The sequence below is a fragment of the Nuphar pumila genome, chromosome 16, assembly GCF_984573655.1.
Source record: "Nuphar pumila chromosome 16, dmNupPumi1.hap1.1, whole genome shotgun sequence".
Lineage (NCBI taxonomy): Eukaryota > Viridiplantae > Streptophyta > Magnoliopsida > Nymphaeales > Nymphaeaceae > Nuphar > Nuphar pumila.
In genome coordinates this window covers 60,234,112-60,248,849 of record NC_143264.1, presented here as the reverse complement: position 1 = coordinate 60,248,849, position 14,738 = coordinate 60,234,112, and the positions used below count along the sequence as shown (strand labels likewise).

The 14,738-nt window shown below is 43.4% G+C and overlaps 1 protein-coding gene across 3 annotated transcripts; it reads right to left on the bottom strand.

Annotated features, from left to right (window-relative positions):
- Window positions 1-1,276: 1,276 nt before the first annotated feature.
- Window positions 1,277-14,531, bottom strand: LOC149813306 (FT-interacting protein 3-like). 3 transcript variants are annotated; one of them, XM_089992051.1, is made up of 5 exons: window positions 14,453-14,530; window positions 14,232-14,363; window positions 13,765-13,812; window positions 13,615-13,659; window positions 1,277-4,601 (listed from the first exon to the last, which is right to left on the bottom strand). In XM_089992051.1, exon 5 carries the CDS (start codon window positions 4,550-4,552, stop codon window positions 1,577-1,579), a length of 2,976 nt encoding a protein of 991 aa, XP_089848177.1. In that variant the 5' UTR covers window positions 4,553-4,601; window positions 13,615-13,659; window positions 13,765-13,812; window positions 14,232-14,363; window positions 14,453-14,530; the 3' UTR covers window positions 1,277-1,576. The 3 variants fall into 3 exon arrangements, with proteins under 3 accessions (XP_089848177.1, XP_089848176.1, XP_089848178.1); XM_089992050.1 differs by having other exon boundaries at window positions 14,232-14,531; XM_089992052.1 differs by lacking the exons at window positions 14,232-14,363; window positions 14,453-14,530 and adding an exon at window positions 14,100-14,126.
- Between the last annotated feature and the right edge of the window lie 207 nt (window positions 14,532-14,738).

Genomic DNA, 14,738 nt, shown 5'->3' with positions numbered 1-14,738 from the left:
TACTCTGTAAAATAATATTTTTTTTTATCATTTTTACATTGAAAAATTGTGGATCTTGATCGGAACTCGGGTCAGGCCTGGGTCTGGTATGAAATTTAATAAATCATACCCGGCTCCATATATTAATCAGACTCTTCAGGTCTGACCCGGACCTTGACCCTATAGGGTTTGGTATGGGTTGGGTCTGGGTCAAACCCGACCCATTGACACCCCTATTTGATTATAGAGAGGTTCAAAATCACTTTTGCAAAGTGTTTGCGAAGGAGCCATATTGCAGTGAGGCTGCTAGAATGTAGGAATATTAAAGTGTATATGAGCTTTCAAAAGTGATTCAAAATGGTTTCTGCAAAATGCTTGAAAGATGCTCTTAGTATTGCAATGAAACGGATAGAATGTAGGAGTATTAAGTGTATTGTCGGAGATGATGTGCAGTTTCGATTTTCTGGAAAATGTAACAACAAAAATGTTTTGGAAAATGAAGAAATGGCTGTATGTCTTGGGTGTAAATGTGCATGATCCTTGTAGGATATCCTTATAGGCTTGGGAGAGCGAAACGGCCATGGATAGCAAACTTGGAAGCATCAAAAGCTAAAAAGAAGTGTTGAGCATTGTGGTGTTTCATACCATAAAGAGTTCTCTTCTAAATTGTTGGGGCACAAAAAAGATATAAAAAGGCATCAATACATGAAGGAAGCAGATTGAAAAGTAGAAGTTCTATTGGAAAGGATCCCTTTTAGATTGAAGAGGTGATCAACTGCAAGCCGAAATCTACTATATCGTAAAAATCATTTCTATATCTTTTAAAAATTTATAAATGTGCAAATTTCCTATCTACAGGAGACCAGCATCTTATGCATTGGGATGTTCGAGCCCAAGCTTAGAGGAAAGGGTGGGTATTTGGAAATTGCAGAATGTTAACTTGGCACTACTTCCTAATCATAACAACCCCCGAAAAAGGTTGATCAGAACCAAAAAATGAAGTCAGATTCTTTATGGGTTGGACGGAGTAAGTTCAAGGGCTCTTGTGGGGGTGAAAAGCATCAAGAGCCAGTTTCAGTATTTTAGCTCAGGGAACACGATGGGAAATTGGCAATTGGCAATTGGCAAATAGAAAATGTGTAGAATTGTGGATTAATCCTTAGAAGGGCATCTATTCTTATGAAGTTACCAAATCATTATCATGTAAATATCTTCATTCCGACATTATTTTCCCCTAGATTTATGGAGCTTATCGGCAAGTTCAAACCTTCTTAACCCACTTTGAACCCGATTTGAATTGGCAATTCAACTAAACAAACCCGATTCATTAGACCCGACCCACTTACATCGCCGCTATCAAATCTTCCATGACTTCAACGGACGGTTGAGATTTAACCGAAAACATTTTCTTAATACAACGACGAAGATCCATGATTACCTTCAAAACGCATAGAGATGTATAACAAAATGAGATAAACCTCCACCTGCATGCATGCCTGTGTGCCTGCCTTTGCATGGGAACCAAAACCGAAAAGGTCCAAAACAAACAACTAACAAAACCACCATTACGCCAATCTACCCACCTTCATGCAGGGGATTAGAGCAAGCTGTCCGTCTTGGCCGGGAGTCGCCGGAAGAAGTTGAGGGGGCTGGAGGGCAGGCTGTGCCTGAACCTGGGGTGCCTCATCTGGTAGAACCCTAGCACCACCAGCACCACCTGGAAAGGCGTCACGTACAGCACCATGGCCGCGCAGAAGCAGAACACCAGGAATATGGTCGTCGCCCTCGGGTCCCTCCAGCTGAGCAGCGAGTGCAGCCGCTCCCCCTGGGTCGCCACGTCCCCCACCACCATCTGTATCCTCCCCGCGACGCTCCTCAGCCGGTCGTATCTCAATCTCACCAGCTCCGCCCCTCGGCTCGTCGGGAACGAGTCGAACTCCTCGTCCAGCTCGTCCGGGTGCACCGCCTCCGCGTACGACAGCTTAGTGTCCATGTGCGGTGGGTGCCTCGCCCGGTACCGGTAGTTCCACAGCCCGATCAGGAGCATGTAGAGGAACGCCGTCGGGAATATCAGCTCCGGGAAGGACACCAGGATCAAGAACAGCAGGTGCACCAGCGCCGTTGTCACCGGGTTCGTCCACGTGCACACCTCGCCGAACCACTTCCCCACGGCGAACAGCCCCGAGAAGACGTTCATCAGCCGGAAGAAGTTGGCCTTGCTCCGCCGCATGCTCCACATGTGGGAGTCGACGTCCGACATGTACTCCACCACTTCCTTCCCCAGCGGTGGCTCTGACCGGCTCAGCCTCGACGCGACGATGCTCACCGCGTGGTGCCGCAGAGCGTCCACCTGGTGTATGTGGAGCGGTCGCACGTAGTGCATCTTGGGGAGCAGCGGCCTCGAGTACGTGCACATCATGTTGAGCATGGAGGTGCAGGAGAAGCGCAGGGCGAGATGCAGCTCCCCCATTTTCTTCACCCCCGACGGATGCAGCACCAGCAGAGGGTACGAGTGCGTGTACACCCGCCCGGTCTCCAGGGTAGACAGCCGGATCCTCAGCTTCCCCACCCTCAGGTCCTTGTGCCCGTTCTTGTCACCATTAGAGCTCAAGTGGCCGTTGTCGAACACTCCCACGATGAGCACCGTGCACGGATCGTACACCTCCCACGTGTACTGCTCGTTCCACCTCGGGCACGGGTCGTCCATCACGGTCCGGGTCCGGACCCATTTCTGCCCGTACTTCGCCACACAGTACGTATCGGACGAGCCCTTCCCGTCCCGGGTCTTCATCGGGTGCAGATTCAGAGCGCTCAGGATGCCGAGCTCCAGCACCCCGATCGACGGCTTCCAGAGCTGCTTCGCAGTGGGCCGGAGGTCGCTGCTGTATTGAGTCGACTCGTCGAAGACGTGGTACCCGCCGTCGAACCAGATCCGGATGTGCAGCCGGGTCGAGAACTTGTCCTTCTTCAGCGCCTCGGTGTCGATGAGGACAGACCGCTCCAGCTCGTACCACTTGGGCTGGACCAGCTTGTCGTCGGCGCGCTTCTCGATCGAAGATAGCGGGATCGAGCACTTCCCGATCGACTCGTCCTTGTTGGGTCCGACCCGATCCTCGATGGTGAGAACCAGGTGGTCCTCAAACGGCTCGGCCGCGACGAACATGTGCTCCTCGTTCCAAACGGGGTTGAGATTCCGGCTCTGTGTGAACCGGGTCTTCATGATCTGGTTCCCAAGCTGGGCCTTGACGTAGACCTCGGGGTACCGGCTCTTGTCCTTTACGTAGAGGTCTTGGGCCTCGATGATGCCCACGCGTAGGTACCACAGCCTGGGCGAGTGGTAGACCTTGGAACGTGTGTGGGAGATGTGAAACCCGTCCTTCTTGGAGATGGCGTCCGAGTTCCAGGCTTCCGGGAACGACTCGTCCGCTTGGGTGCCGATCCAGACGGCGAGCATCAGCTCACCCTTGTCCAGCTTGTCCCCGTCCTTGGCCTCCAGGCGGTACCACTCGGGGGCGAGCGGGCTGTCGGGGGGAACCCGCACGGGGATCTCGTTGAGGTCGAGGAGCACCCGTCCCACGAAGTCGTCCTTGACCACGTCCTTGTCCTTGATCACCACCTCCACCACCGACGACTGCACCCGCTCCCGCGCGAAAGCGAACACCTCGTTCCACTCGGGCTTGTTGTTCTTCTCGAAGTGTCGCGTCGTGCCCTTGTAGTTGCCGAGCTTCACCTCCACGTAGGGGTCTAAGCTTCCCGTGATGTCCTTGGAGGGGAGCTCCCTGGCCTTCACCACCCTCACGAAGAGATAGCGCATCTCCTCCACCAGGTCGTAGGTGTTCATCGGCTTCTCGGTGCCGCCTAGCAGCGGGCTCGTCTCCTTGAGAGCGAACTCGGCCGAAGACGAGGGGCCGGTGTTAATGAATGGCATGCCTCCGCCTCCAGCGTCGCTGTTGTATATGCGCACCACCGGTGGGGGAGCGGGTTTGGACTCATCGGTGTTGATCACCACCCTGGGTGCGGGATCCCGGGAGGAGTGTTGGTTCGGGAGGGTGAAGAGTTGCTGGGCGTCTCGGTGGTTGCCTTTGAAGGGTTTCTCGATCGCCGGCTCGATCACCGGCACGGTGTTAGGATCGGGGACGAACGGGCTGGAGGGCTGGAGGTTCTGGAAGAGGTGGTCGTCGAGGAGGTAGATCCGGAGGCTGAGCTCGCCTTTGACGCGGGAGAGGAAGTTGCGCTTCTCGAGCGGGTAGCTGAGGGTGACGGCGTCCTGCTGGGAGACGAAGGAGGTGGAGTAGAGGCGGAGCTTGCCGAGGAGGGCGCGGGAGTGGGAGGGCTTGACGTCGTGGTAGACGTAGGCGTCGAGGGTGAGGTCGGGGAGGGTGGCCGGGTCGGAGATGGTGAAGGAGAACCTCTCGTTCCACTGCGGGTTGAGGTCCTTCTCCTTGACGGTGGTGCGGTGCCGCTGGCCGTCGAAGTGGAGCTCGACGAAGGCGCTCGATGTGCCCTCCCCGTCCTTGGCCATCAGGTTGGTGGCCCCCACCACCTCCACGCCGAGCTTTACGTTGCCAATCATGGCTGCTGCAGCTTCTCGCTAACGGTGATGACTGATGACGTTCCTGCGACTGCATTTGCAGGGGGGGAGGAAAAATAAATGGAGTCTTAGAGAAGAACAGGTTAACCTATAGTAAATTGAAAAAATCAAAGACAAAGCTGCTGGGCCACAACTTGCGTAGGGTTGGGTCAAGTTGACCTTAGCCAAGTCCGGGTCCATATCTGACCCCTACACAACCCTCTTCCAACCAGAACTTGACAGACCTCGGCCTTGTTTTACAAGTCAAACCCGGGTGGGGCGTGTTATCGAACCAGGGGTCCAAAAAGTTGGCTGCTCGGACCCTTTCATGAGGCACGCTGTGAGCCCACCGAGTGGCTTGTGAAAAGCAGATGGCTGTACCAAGAAATAGACCAACGGAAAATCTGGGTTCATCTCATTTATCGCCCTTTTGATCAATAGGCTGGATCAGGTGCAATCGCATTGAACAATTTTGATGTGCTGCTGCAGCTGACCACCCTCCATCTTTTTCATGGAGACTGTCGACTGTAGGACCAGACAGTAGATGTGGGTGTTTAAGTGTAGTAGCATATTTGAAATGTGCACATCATTGCACCTGATCTTTTTTCTTTGAGAGACGGGTACTAGTGTCAAAGCGTCAAAGATCCCCGAGACGAAAGTTTTAATGGGTCAAGATTGTCAGCATCCAGGATCGTGTGGCAAAGCATGTGAACCATGTGGATTCAATCGCTCGTGAAAAACAAAGAAGACGAGAAGGGAAAAGAAAGGCAGCAAAAGGCCAAAAAAAAGGAAAAGAAAAAAGGGAGGAAAATTATATTGAATAGTAATTGGTTTGGAATCTTTGGATCAGATGGGGGTCTGGATCAGGAAGATTTTTCACCATATCGCCCATATATTGACCGTTACTTTAACATTACTCGTGAGGAACCGACATCCGTCTCCAAAATAGAAAAGATAAGAATGAAAAGAAAAAGAGAACGAGTCTCACCTCATTTTCAGTCCAATCAATCAAAAAAGGCCAAATGCTCTAGATTCTCTCACTTTCAAAGAAAAACCGGGGGTCCCGCAGGCTTTTATAAAAAGTTAATGAAAGATTTTTGGCTATTGGCATTTGGAGAAAAGACCCTCGCCGCCAACCCTAAAGAAAAAAGAGCAACCCCCCCCCCCCCCTTAAAAAACAAGGAGAGGGACCAAAGAAGCACCCAGAGGCTGTGTTCGGGAAGAGGACAATTGAAAGAACAGAAAGGCAATTAGCATTTCACACAATTCATGGTTTTCCCTGCTACATGGTGAGGAGGCATTCACAAACATGGGAAGGAACTTGGCCTTCCCAAGCCTCACTTGTTTCCTGAGAATTAAGTGATGGGTTGATTGGGTTGCTTTTTTACCTTATTCTTTCACATGGTCAGATCTAAGGAGAGAACTCAACCAAACGTGGATAGGGATAGCCATTCACCCAATTGTCAAGTTCTAAAGGCAGCCTTAGAGTTTAGGCAGGAATTAGCATTAAGAACGGTGTTTAATTGTCAATTGGCTATTCTAGGCCAGGGGCACAAGAGCAAAAGAAGAGATCAGATTTGGGGAAATTTGCAATTGCCAAACTCCTTGGACGGCGACGGGAGACGGAAAATAGAAGGGCTAATCGTACGTGTTTAGAGTCTCTAGACCAAGGATGTTAAATGCGATGAGGCGAAGCGAGGCATTGAGCCAACTGGTATGAAAGTGAAGCGGTGGGAGGGGAGGCAGGGAGCGGCGGAGGAGGAAGACTTGGGGATGAAGGAGGGGATTCTGGAGGTTGATGAGGGGCAATTTGCGCATCACAGCACGCCTCAGTACCTTGAGCGTGTGCCTCGCCTCTGAGGCGTACGCTTCAGGTACTGAGGCGTACGCCTCTCACAACACTGCTCTAGACTCTTGATTCGTCTAACCCACCGACACACGAAAGTAAAAAGATCAGGTGCAATATGATTGCACAAATATTTGTGCCTTACGCACCATCTTGAGGACATGCCCTGTCAGTTGTGGGGCCCAAGGCCTTCTGGAGGGTTTTCAGGTGCTTAATGCACAAATTTTGTGCCATGGGATTGCAACCCATCGTGACTCCCCACCAAGCCTAATAACCATCCTGGGAAAATTTTCATTAGGTCACTTTCAACTGGCACCACCATTCCCACCAAACAAAAAAATGCACGATAACAACCACTTAGTCATTTTCATTGGAAAATGCTCGCCACTGTACCAGGAAGGTGGTGGTGGGGTTTGGATGTGAAAAGATCCGATGGGAATATGATGGAACAAATATTTATGCATTAAGCACCTGATCATCCTCCATCTTGAAGACAAAGCCTGTCATATTGGGGACAGAGCCTGTCACTTGTACAGCCCAAGGCCTGATGGAGGGTAATCAGGTGCTTAATGCACAAATTTTGTGCCATGTGATTGCACCCAGACTCCATAGTGTCTCTTCAGTTAAAATGTCATTTTCTTTCCTTCCCACATTTGCCCTTTTGAAAAAAAATTTCTCAACCATTTTTTTCCTTTGAATTTATAACCCCAAGAAACCGTACTTAGCACGAAGACCTGGCTGTAAAACTCCTAGGCTAAGACCCATGCCTCCCAGGCCCACGTTGGCTTGCTTAGAGGGGTAACACCCCATGAGAATCAAACCTTGACGGCTCATCTAGCTGCCAAGGCCCCACACCACTATGCCAAGCCCCCATGGGACTAACTGTAGAGTGGTTTAATATGCTAAAATCATATTCTGGACTCTGGTAAACCTGTTACTCAACCATCAACATGACACTTGACCTATAGAGAACTCGTGTGGATCCCCGAGTTCGACCAACTTTCATGAGACATGTGTAAGAAATCGAACTCTACATGACCAGATTTGTAGCGGAACGAAGGCTTCGCAGTTATGCTCGAAATCGCTAAGGAGTCCGAACTCTCAACTCATTCACAAATCAAAAAATGCCTTTTCACTGTAACCGTGAATGTAACCGTGATTTTTGTATTTTCATATATTTTTAATCATATCCTTTGCATTGCATTTTATACTTAGTGAAGAGTTCTAATTTTGAGACATAACCCCTAGAAGAAATCTCTTCATCCATCAAGAGACACGTCTCTTGAATTTGAATATTGTGACTGTTGAAAAGCCCCCAAGAGTCACCTTACAGCCACACGGCCTTACATCTCTCACTTGACCATAATGGATTTCCTGTGTTTACATGCTTGTTCTCAATTCTCAACTGAAACCTTGAATAGACATTTTTCGAGTAATCTTTACTCTTATTGTGTTTATATGATTGTTCTCAACCGAAACCTTGCATACACATTTTTCGAGTAATCTTTACTCTTATTGTGTTTATATGATTTTTCTTAACAGGAACCTTGCATACACACTTCCTGAGTAATCTTTACTCTCATTGCGTTTGTATGCTTGTTCTCAACCGGAACCTTGCATGCACACTTTCTGAGTAATCTTTACTTTCATTGTGTTTATATGCTTGTTGTCAACTGAAACCTTGCATACACTGCCTGAGTAATCTTTACTCATTTATTACTTAGACATATCTGAGTTCCATCTGACTTAACGATCTAGTAAAAACATCCTCAATGACTATCTTGGTTAACGGGTCTACTACCATGTCACCTGAAGGAATATAGTCCACTGCTATTTCATTTTTCATAAACATATCATGAATATATTGATATTTAACTTCAATATGCTTACTTTTAGAGCTATCAACTCCTGTTTGTATTAGTCTTATAGCAGCTTTATTGTCACAATATAATTGAACTGGATCTTTTAGAATGCTCAATTTCAACTCATTTAAGAAACAATTTATCTACACACCAAATGTAGTTGTCATGTTACTCTGCCACGCACCCTTGTTTCTTACAGGACCATGCAATTGCCCCACCTCCTAACATAAATACATAACCAGAGGTGAGCTTTGCTTCAATCTCTATCACCAGCAAAGTCAGCATCTGAGTACCATACAAACTTTAAACTATCTGACTGATAGCATAGCTTAAGTACCTTAATTCCTTTTAAATATCCAAAAATTCTCTTCACTGCTTGCAACTTAGGATTACTTAGATATCTACTCGCTAGACTTATAAAAAAACTTAAATCAAGTCTAGTGTAAAGCATTGCATACATCAGGCTTCTAATTGCTTGAGCATAGAAAACATTCAACCTTTCTTGTCTATCTTTTAGACAATTATTCTTACTTAGCTTTTGACCTTTTACTACTGAAGTACCCTTTGCCTTTGTACTTTTCATTCTATTTTTTTTTAGAATGTGATCAAAATACTTTTCTTGACTTAGACATAGCAATCTCGATTTTCTATCTATGTGAATTTTAATTCCAAGGATATATGAAGCCTCTCTCATATCCTTTATTTGAAATTGAGGACTTAATCACGATTTAGTCATATTTATCATGTCTATGTTATTTTCTACAAATTAATATATCATCAATATAGAGGGATAACACACTAAACTTACTCCCACTAATCTTGGCATATACACATTAATCAAGACTATTTTCCTCATAACCCAAATTGGTTATAACATTATGAAAAGTCAAATACCACTATCTTGATGATAGTTTAAGTTCATACAAGGATTTATTTAACTAGTACACTTTATTCTTTTGACCTTCAATTTCAAAACCTTCTGGTTGTTGCATAAAAATTATTTTATTTAATTCACCATTTAAGAAGATCGTTTTCACATCCATTTGATATAGGTCAGGATCAAAATAAGCTACCAAAGACAATATAATACGAATAAAAACCAATTTAGCTACATAAAAGTAAGTTTCTTCATAATTAATCTCTTCTCGTTGAGTATAACCTTTTGCTACTAATATTGCTTTGAATATATCAATAGATCCATATGCCTTGAGTTTTTTCTTGAGAACCCACTTGCTATCAATTGCCCTATATCCATTAGGCAAAGTAGCTAGCACCCAAACTCTATTCTTTTTTATGGAATCCAACTCATCTTTCATTACTTCATTCCAGAGTTCAAACTCATTAGAAGCAATTGCATCTTCAAAAAGCAAATTGTCAAGAGTTTCATCCAAATCCATGAAATAACATAATTCCTCACTCAAGAATGTGTACTAATCATTCAAATAGGAACGAGAAGTTCTTGTTCTTTTCTGTCCAGTTACCGATTATGAATTTTGCTTATAATTTACAACTAGATAGTTAGGCTCTAACTTTTGACTTGGTACCCCTGGATCATTTATGATATCCCAAAAAATATTATCTTCAGGATAAAAAATGCTTTCTTGAGTTTCCAAGAATTTAACCTCTCTACTTTCTATAAATCCATCTTCAAGATTATATAGTTGATATCCTTTTGATCTCTTTGGGTATCTCATGAATATGCATTTGATAGGCTTGCTAACTTATCCCTCATTTGGGCAAGAATAACACATGAGCATGTGACCCTCACTTTTGTAAATAACTCAAGTCTAGCTTCCTACTAGTCCATAATTCATGCAGAGTAAACTCTACAGCCATAGAAGAAACTTTATTTAGGATATACATGACAATGCAAATTGATTCTCCCAAAAACTTCTTGAGAAAATTTGCATGTGCCAACATGAATCTTGTCATATCCATTAAGGTTCTATTTCTTCGTTCTGCTACACCTTGTGGTGTATAAGACAAAGTTGTATGAGAAGTTATATTATTATCAATGCAAAAGTTTTTTCTTCCTAGTAATACTTCAACTTCTTGTTTGTATGTCTTAAACTTTTCTAGAGCTTCAAATTTATAAGAAATTAGGTATATGTATCTATACCTAGAGTAATCATCTGTAAATGTGATAAAATATGATTTCTTTTCATGTGTTTGTACGGTAAAGGTCTACAGATATTTGTGTGTACCAGAACTAACAAATCACATGACCTACTTCCCTTAAGAAAATATTTTCATGGTTCACATTTTTCAAATTCTATATTTCAACACCGTCTTTAAGTATGCAAGAAACTCAAAAAAATTGCTAAGCACTTTTTTTTACAAAAATAAGTAGCAGGTAATTTTCTGAAACCCATAACCACTTTTCAGCAATTTTAAAAAGTAAGCACTTTAATAAAAATAAGTGTATGCACTTTTTTATGTATTCAGCCGATACCTCTTCGGACGTCTTCCACCTAGTTCGAGCCCCTTAGAAAAGAGAGAAAGAGGAAAGAGGGAGTCGAACCGTCTTTCTCTCAATTTTTTTTTCTTTCTCTACCGACACTGCAAAATCAGATGGTCCGACGCATAGAGGGAGAGGGTAAAAAAGATCGGGCCACCACCGGTGGTGGTTTTTCTTTCTTCTTTCTGGAAAACACAAAAATCCCGAAGAGGGCCGAACCCTCTTCCTTTTTTTTTACGATTTTTTTGCAAATCGAGAACGCAATGACTTTTCTGATTTAAGTAAATAAAAGAAGACAAACCTCTCATTTTGTTTTTGATTTTTCTCTATCTGTGCTCTTTTTGAGTCACTACCGTTTACTGGCATTCAATTTTCTGCGTCAACACGCCCGCATGCACAAGGGACTTTCGGCGGTACCATCAAAGATTTATTGAACCTGCTCTGAGACCATTATAAGAAATCTGATACCACTGTAAGAAATCGAACTCTACAAGACTGGTTTTACAACGGGCTGAAGGCTTCGCAGCTCGAAATCGCCCAGAAGTCCAAACTCTTAACTCGTTCACAAATTAAAATTGTTTTTTCACTATAACCGTGAACACCTATATGATTTCTGTATTTTCATATAGTTTTAATCATATCCTTCACTGCATTTTATACTTAGTGAAGAGTTCTAGTTTTGGAACATAATTTACGAGAGAAATCCAATATTGTGACTGTTGGAAAGCCCCCAATTACAGTCACCAGACCACACGACCTTGCAACATGAGCCGACTTGACAATATTCACCAAGTTACCTGAGCAAATCTGGTGTGCGCTAAAGTATGGTGATCGAGTACTCTCCAGACTAAGATGAACCTCGCTAGGTGGTCCCAGTAGCACTGGTGACTCTACGGTCAACAAGCGTTTGGAGTTTCAGTTGAAACAGGGCAGAGAAATAATAAAATTAACTTCTCGATAAAACCATGAAGTTGAGGATAGGACTAACAGTAGACCAGTTGCTCGATGTATCCAATTCACATGAACACCAATTCAACTAAACTCCAGGGCAAACTGTTACACAGTCAACCATAGTTTAGGGCATGATCGAAATCATAAAGATGACGACAATGACTGTGGCGATGATGTGTTGCAGGGAACATACGGCAACTACTAAGCTATCATTACTGTGACGCGCAGGTTCCCTAGTCAATACTGTTCTGGAAATTTGCGAAGAGATATAAGAAGATTTGGAGAAGAAAACTGCTACCATTTATGGTAGCACGCAGTAACAAAAAGGTCTTGGTCTTCAAAGCAACACGGTGATATTGATGATGATGTTGACGATGACACATGAATGTACACTTCTTGAGACTCGTGATGTTTGGCCGTGTAGTTCACAAATTGGGTTAGGGGATAAAGGCTTGAATGCAAGATATTGATTCCGCGCTCATTATGTTTCCTGGTTGCTAGGTGTCCTTACATAGGATCCTTTACAACATTTAGAATATGATACTGTGGGACAGGACGTGTTGTTATCAATGTCACAATTTTTCTCGTCGAAGAGAAAAAACTCTCCATAAATGCAAAGTATTTGTTTATATAAAATCTCCAGAAAATATCATCATATAAAAAAAGCAAAGGAAAATATATAACAATATAAAAATACAAAAAATAGTTGTAGCATGACAACCAGAATTTGACGCTTTAAAACAAGAGATATCACATCTATTGGGATTTTATCTGTTTTTGAAAATATTGACATAAAATCATGATATTTTTAAAATATTGGACAATATTTGTGACGATGGTTTCGACCAAACTAGAGTGTTAGGTCGGTATGGTTGAATTGAACCCCTGTCTTTTTTTTTTCTTGAGAGAAGGTTGAACCCCCTTTTGCATACCTTCAAATGTCAACAAATAGATGCACGTATTAGGGGGTGTTTAGGTGCATCAACTTATGAAAATTGGAGTAAGCAAGAAGTTTGACGTACAAGTGGGGACTTAACTGCAAGCACACACCTCTTAGGAGCAAAAGAGGAAATTACGTGGAAAAGGCAAAAGGAATCCGAAGCCTCAACTTTGGACTCAAATCGCCAAAAGGCTTCCGCCTTTCTGGATCTCAAGCAGTAAGAAAGTAATACAAAATAAATAAACCTCCCCAGATGCAAAAGTCAAATGAAATCTTGAAAGGAAATGAAATTCCATGACAGGGATCATAAAAAAAGAGAACACACCATAAAAGAACTACCAGAAAACATAATTGTGGAAAATAAATTAAGATCTTTTTAATTTAATAGCCGGAGAGTTAATCATAAAAAAAGTTACACCTGAAGTTCTACTAAGAATGGTTTTAAAAATTAAATTATTAAAAGAGTGTAAATGCATTTCAGATCAACTGGAGAGTATAAGCTAAGGATTGAGAATGCATCAAATGTCAATCGAAAGGAGAAAATCGTGAGAAATTAGCAGGGGATAACAGCTGATCTATTCAAGAAGAAAATTGCTGCAAAACAGAAGGGAAAACTAAATCGTATGCGACCAAAAATTTACCTCCTTAATGGAGATAAGATTACTTGCGTCCTTCCTTCAGATTTTCATAAGAGGGAGAAGAACAAAAAATCGGGGAAAAAAGGTTCGAAGAGGGAGCACTTTGATATTGACGACTCTGCTTGGAAAGGGATGAAAAACAAAAATCTACTCTCTCTCTATGTGTGTGTCCCGGTTCTCGTTCAGAAGTCAATGAAGGAAAATGGGAAAAAAGGGAGAAACATGAACCAGTTTACCGAAATTCAAGAGTCTCCCTTAGCTTCTAAGGGAAGGCTAAACCAAAGGCGAGAGAAAACTTTTTGGGCAGAGGAGGGAAACTGAGGAACAACAATTAAATTGAAGAGCAAATCATAGGAAAGCGCAGACTTACCTCTCTGAACAGAGATTTAGATAATCAGCAGCTTTTGTTTAGTTTCTGAGAAAGGAATGGGAAAAAAGGAAAAAAAGAGTGAGAAAACCCTTGAAATTAAAGCGACTTCTTTCGGTCACATGAGGAGCTATAGAGCAAGCAGAAATTCACCTTTGTAATAGTGATCTAGACCGTGATATGCCTCTTTTCTTCAGATTTCTGCCAAATAAATAAACAGAAATGAACAAGAAACAAGTGAGATGCAGAGTTCCTATGAAATTGAAGGCTTTACTACTAAAACACCTATAAACTCTAATCAAACCAGAAATTATGACATGAAGAATTCCTACAGAATTGAAGATTCCTCTTCCAAAACATCTACAAACTCTAATCAAACCAGAAACCGTTTATCTCTATAAGAATGATTTGGACCGCCAATCGAATTTCATCGATCCTATAGAAATCGCACGGAAAACAGAAAAATCTGAGTTTGCAAAAAAATTCACCTGATTAACCGTGATTTCGATAACGATTCGCGTTTCTTCTTTAGACTTTCACACCAGAACAAAAATCGAAGCAGCAGAAAACGAAGAGGGAGGAGATCGAAGTAGGTATCTCTAGATGTACAAAAATCTTACCTTTTTAAGAGAGATTCCTTCACGATTCGCACTTCTTCCTCAGATTGCACCGAAGGAGAAACGAAGTAAGAGAGACTCTCCTCCTCTTCTTCTGGTCAGAAGAAAAGCGTCACAAAAGCGATCTTTCTTCTTCTGGTTAAAAGAGAAACCAGAGTAAAAACAGAATCAAGTGGATCGATGGAGAGAGAAGACAATATCCGAGAAATTTCTGGGATTCATACATGGAAGGTACGCCATGAATCTTTCGCTGCACCTTCTCTGAGAGAGAGAGAGAGAGACGTGGTTGACAAGCCGTAGATAACAAAAGCAATACCCACAATATTTTAAAAAATGCGAAAATTTTCGATCGTATCCCTTTCAAATAAACAGATTACCGCATTTGCCACCGAAGACCACGGCGTCCTTGGGGTTGGGCGATTGTGCCGAAAATGCCTATATCTTTTCTAAAATGACCAAGTTGAAATCGAGCCTTTCGTACCTAGTAATTTTGACGGGAATGAAAACCTA

Excerpts from the sequence above, each read along its gene's own strand:
- LOC149813306 (XM_089992050.1), bottom strand. The coding sequence starts at position 4,552 with ATGATTGGCAACGTAAAGCTCGGCGTGGAGGTGGTGGGGGCCACCAAC.